The sequence below is a fragment of the Gallus gallus genome, chromosome 33 (assembly GCF_016699485.2).
Source record: "Gallus gallus isolate bGalGal1 chromosome 33, bGalGal1.mat.broiler.GRCg7b, whole genome shotgun sequence".
Classification (NCBI taxonomy): Eukaryota; Metazoa; Chordata; class Aves; order Galliformes; family Phasianidae; genus Gallus; species Gallus gallus.
In genome coordinates, this window is record NC_052564.1 from 3656892 (window position 1) to 3662499 (window position 5608).

The following is a 5608-nucleotide window of genomic DNA, read 5'->3' on the forward strand; positions in this document are numbered from 1 at the left end:
CTGCTGCTCCATGTGACATTTGTTTCTTAAGTCCTGAGCCTCTTCAGATGATCCAGTCCAGATGGGAGACAAAACAAACGATCCACTGTGGATTTTGTTCTCTTTTCATATAACCTAGTTCTTTAAGTAGAATAGGTTCATCACATAGAAGTAAAAATAAGCAAACATAAAGATGGATGATTAATATAATTTAATTGGAATTAAATATATTATAGGTATGAGAAACTGACATGAAGAAGAAACAGAAACACCACATAAAATCTATCAGGCTTTTCCTAAATGTTTTGTAGTCTTGAGAGCATGATGAACATCTTTCTGGTGGTGAAACAGGGTATGCTGCAGTATCTTCCTGAGGGCACCCTTGAGCTCCTGGTTCCTCATGTTGTAGATGAGGGGGTTCAGTGCTGGAGGCACTACCGAATACAGAACAGACACCACCAGGTCCAGGGATGGGGAGGAGATAGAGGGGGGCTTCAGATACGCAAATGTGGCAGTGCTGACAAAGAGGGAGACCACGGCCAGGTGGGGGAGGCACGTGGAGAAGGCTTTGTGCCGTCCCTGCTCAGAGGGCATCCTCAGCACGGCCCTGAAGATCTGCACATAGGACACAACAATGAAAACAAAACACCCAAAAAAGACAAGGACACCAGCCATGATAAGCCCAACTTCCCTGAGGTAGGCATCTGAGCAGGAGACCTTGAGGATCTGGGGGATTTCACAGAAGAACTGATCCACAGCATTGCCTTGGCACAGAGGCAGGGAAAATGTATTGGCAGTGTGCAGCAGGGAATAGAGAAGCCCCGTGCCCCAGGCAGCTGCTGCCATGGTGGCACAAGCTCTGCTGCCCAGCAGGGTCCTGTAGTGCAGGGGCTTGCAGATGGCAACGTAGCGGTCATAGGACATGATGGTGAGAATGGAATACTCTGCTGAGATGAAGAAGAGAAAGAAAAAGACCTGTGCAGCACATCCTGCGTAGGAGATGGCCCTGGTGTGCCAGAGGGCATTGGCCATGGCTTTGGGGAGAGTGGTGGAGATGCAGCCCAGGTCGAGGAGGGCGAGGTTGAGGAGGAAGAAGTACATGGGGGTGTGCAGGCGGTGGTCGCAGGCTACGGCTGTGCTGATGAGGCCGTTGCCCAGGAGGGCAGCCAGGTAGATGCCCAGCAAGAGCCAGAAGTGCAGGAGCTGCAGCTGCCGCGTGTCTGCCAACGCCAGGAGGAGGAACTCGCTGATGGAGCTGCTGTTGGGCATTTGTGGTTCCTGGGCATGGATTCCTGTTCAGAGTGCAGAAGATAATCACAAGGCAGTTCCCACAGTCACACCTCTGGGTGTATTATAGAATCCTTCTTTCTTTTAGGAGAATGTTCTTTTACCCCCATTATTTGAATTTAATTTCATGAAGCTCAGCCATCCATATGCAGGAGAAGATTATGGAGCTTTTCCTTTACTCTTATTCTCTAATCTTATCCCATCTCTCTTGATATTTGATTCCATATCTCTTACCTTTACCCCAACTGCTACTAGGGCCCACATGCCCAACCTCTGTGCCCTAGTGTTTCTGTTAGAGAAAGCTGCCTTTTTTCAGCATAAGTACATTATTCATGTCTGCAGAAAATGAGAATAATTTCGACTGCTTCTATCCTTCGAGAAAGGAGAGGCTGAAATCACATTCTGTGTGTATGAATACAAAACAAGTGATTGATAAAAGTAAGATTCAGGAGTCTCAGAGATGTGTTCAGTGTTGACAGCCCTTTTTAGATTTCAGTCTGCAGTCCTTTTCCCCTCCCTACGGATATAAAATATCCATGCCTTGTCTCTCCTCTTGCACAGTGCTCTTCGAAACATGCTGGGGTGCAGTGTAACTGTGATCCCCCTGCCCCAGGCAGCAGCTGTGGCAGCAGAAGGCCCCTGCCCTGACCTGCCGGGGGGCTCCTTCCCCCCACACGTCTCCCCGCAGCGCCCTGGGCAGCTCCCCAGGCAGGCTGAGTGCTGAGCCTGGCAGGCGGCAGAGTCCCTGCCCCGGCACACAGCCCCTGGGGCACAGCAGGGACCCTGCTCTGCAAAACAGGAATGGGTACATGCATCTGGACTGGGACTTTTTCCCTGAAAAAGAAACACAGAATGTTTGCAGCCTGATCTGCAATGAGATGTCCCAAATTCAGTGATACCTCCAGGAAAATGAGCTGCATTGCCTGCCACAAGAAACTTACCTTCTTAAAAGATGAGAGCAATGCTCTTCCAGTGAGCTCACAGCCTGCTCACACTGTACACATCCTGTAATCTCTCCATCCTTTTTGTTATATCCTCATGCCACCTCCAATCATGTCCCTTGCCCTTTTGTGCTGTACAGAGGAGCTGCTCCTGGGCACAGCTCTAAAGAGCTGCCCACTTGTATGGGCTCCCTGTGTCCCAGGAGCCCGGCCCAGCTCAGCAGCAGAGGATGTCATTTTCATCCTTCCCACTCATCTCCCCTGAGATGTCCCTGGGTCTCCATGGCCAAAAGCTCCTGAAAGACAACAGCATTGTGACTGCACTTTGAAATCTGCTGCATTAACCACCAAATGTCCAGTGGACAGTGATAAATTACAGACATACAGTTATTCCTACCAGAGAATCTTTGCTGTAACCAAAAGGGCACACAGACAAGGACAGGGAGAGGTGGACTTCCCCTGTGCAGGACAGCGATCCAGCTGAGGCAGTGCAGGCATCTCATCCCTAGGTGGAAACCCTGGGGCTGAAACGGGATTCTTCTCCCCACAGACCCACAGAGCTGGGATTCCTCTGGTTCAGTTCAGGTGTGCACAAGAAGTTGCCTGCATGTGAGCTCCTGCTCTGAGTCCTTGGTCCTTCAGTGGGCAGTCAGTCTCTCACACACAAACCTTGGTTGATCACCAAGGTGCCTCAGGCAGCTTCAACTGATGAAACCTCTGTTTTCTATTGGCTCACATGTAAATGGCGTCAGAAGCAGCCAAGTATCATGCCAGTTCCCTGGGCTGTCCAGCACACTCATGTGCAGCAACAAATGCAACACTTGGCCTTCAGTAAAGCCATGGCCCAGTTGCAGGCCTGAGCTCTTGTTTGGACCACAGGGACATGGTTAAATGGCTTCCACAACTGGACGGTCGCACAAGGGGAATACAGAGTCTTTACAGAGGATGTGATTTTTTTCTACCCCACTCACGTTCCCTGAGAATTTCCTGGGTCTCCATGGCCAACAGCTCCTGGAAGACAACAGCATCATGATTGCATTTTGTCTTGGATCTGCAAATGATGTCTAGATTGTTGGAATAGCACCACCCTCTTGCCATGGCTTGCTGCATGCACCACTCCCACTTGGCATCACGTTGTAATGCACAGCTGTTGTAGGCTGTGAGGATGTCCAGTATGAACAGGTAGTCATCCAGAATGCAGCATTCAAGTTCAGAAGTTTCATATCCAAGTCAGAGGCACCATTGCCTCACATACGAATACTTTGGCTCTGGGGATGTCATGTTTGATGCTAACTCACATGCAGAGGAGCAATTAATGACTCCAAGGATCTCAGCAACTGTATGCAGGAAGTGTTCTGAATAGCTATAACCAGAGAGGATGCTGTCTTCTGAACACCAGAACCATGGTGTGGATGCAAGATCAAGCCAGGTTAAACCCAATGATGCTTTTGATTTGGGATGCTTCCTGGAGCGTCTTTACCTAATGTATTCATCAAAAGGAATAAACAAGACGGAGCAGATTACCTTGAGTGTGACCACGTGGCACGTGCAGGACAGCCACGGGATCAGGCCCAGCCAACATGAATTCATGAATGACGGGTCCTGCTTGACCTCCCTGCTCCTACTCTGACCAGATGACCTGCCTGGTGCACGAGGGAAAAGCTGTGGATGTGATCTACCTAGACTTTGTCAAAGCCTTTGGTTTTGTCTCCCACAGCACTCTCCTGGAGAAGCTGGCAGCCCATGGCTTGGGCAGGTGTTCTGTTTGCTGGATAAAGAACTGGCTGGATGGCCAGGCCCAGGGGGTGGTGGTGAATGGAGTTAGATCCTGCTGGTGGCCAGTCACGAGTGGTGTTCCTCAGGGATAAGCGCTGGGACCTGCCCTGTTTAATATCCTTATTGACCAATGGCTGATGACAGCGGGCTGAGCTTTAGCAAGACAAAGTGCTGAGTCTTACAGTTTGGTCATGATAAGCCCATGCACTGCTAATGGCCTGGGGCAGTGTGGCTGGCCAGCTGCAAGGAGGAAAAGGAGCTGGGTGTGTTAACGAAGCACAATTGGTTCCGGATGAAACATGCAAAATTTCATCCAAGCTTAAGAAAATATTTATTTACTGTATGCTGCTGATTAGCAGAAGTGGCTGCTCAGAGAGTTACGTTGCCTGTAGGTACTCAAAAGACTTGTAGTGCCACTCTTGGAAATGCAATTCTGCAGCCCTGTGCACAGGTGGAGGCCTGTGATGAATGGTGTTCCCAGAGGTTCATCTTGGGACTGGTGATCTTCATCATCTTTATGAGTGAAATAGACAGTGGGATGGAGTGTACCCTCAACAAGTCTGATGATGACACCAAGCTGAGGGGTGCAACTGGTACAACAGATGGAAGAGATGTCATCCAGAGGGACCGGAACAAATTGGAAAGGGAGCAAATGTGAACTTGATGAGATTCAACAAGCCCAAATGCAAGGTGTTGAACATGGGTTGGGGCAATCCCAGATATGTGCACAGGCTGGGAAAAGATCTCACTGAGAGCATCTCTGCGGAGCAGGATTTGGGGGCCCTGATGGACAAAACGCTGGACATAAGAAAGCAGTGTGCGCTTGCAGCCCCAAAGACGAACAGCATCCTGGGCTACAACCAAGGGGACTGGCCAGCACAGTGAGGGAGTTGTTTGTCCCACATGCTCTGACCCCATCACACCCCATATGGATTACTGCATCGAGGCCTGGGGCTCCCAACACAAGAAGGATGTGGAGCTGTTGGAGTCCATCTAAGAGGAGATCCACCAAGATGATCAGAAGGATGGAGAGCTTCTCCTATGAAGACAGGCTGAGGCAGCTGTGCTTGTTCAGCTAGGAGAAGAGAGGGCTCTGGGGAAACCCCACTGCAGCCTTCCAGTATTTAAAAAGAGCTCATAGGCAGGAAGGAAATCAACTTCCTGCACAGTATGAATATGGTAGGACAAGGAGAAAGAGTTTCTACTAAAAGAGGAAACATTTAGATTACATATTAGGAGGAAATTCTTTGCTCAGAGGGTGGTAAAGCACTGGAACAAGTTGCCCAGAGATGCTGGACAACAAGGAGGTGCTCAAGGCCAGGCTGGATTTGGCCCTGGACAACCTGATCTAATGGGTGGCAACCTGACCATGGCAGGGCAGTTAGAAGGGATATGTTAGGTTCCTTCCAACCTACCACATTCTATGACTTAATGATTCTCTGATAAGTGCCACCAAGAACAGAGCTCTAGGTCCAGCACTTGGTCACTTACAGATCAGCCTGGGACTCTCAGTCTGTGTCCTTCAATCTGTGAAGAACCCCCGGAAAGAAAACAGGAGGGAGCAAGTCCTTGGCTGCATGGCTGACACCAGCTTTGGAAGCAACCTCCAGGATTCTGTCCCTGCC

At 49.8% G+C, this 5608-nt stretch overlaps 1 protein-coding gene across 1 annotated transcript; it reads right to left on the reverse strand.

Moving 5' to 3' along the window:
• Positions 1-264: 264 nt before the first annotated feature.
• Positions 265-1248, reverse strand: OR14J1L112 (olfactory receptor 14J1-like 112). Its single transcript, XM_040654712.1, has one exon. The coding sequence runs from the start codon at positions 1246-1248 to the stop codon at positions 265-267; it is 984 nt and encodes a 327-aa protein (XP_040510646.1).
• Positions 1249-5608: the final 4360 nt, after the last annotated feature.

Excerpts from the sequence above, each read along its gene's own strand:
- OR14J1L112 (XM_040654712.1), bottom strand. The coding sequence starts at position 1,248 with ATGCCCAACAGCAGCTCCATCAGCGAGTTCCTCCTCCTGGCGTTGGCA.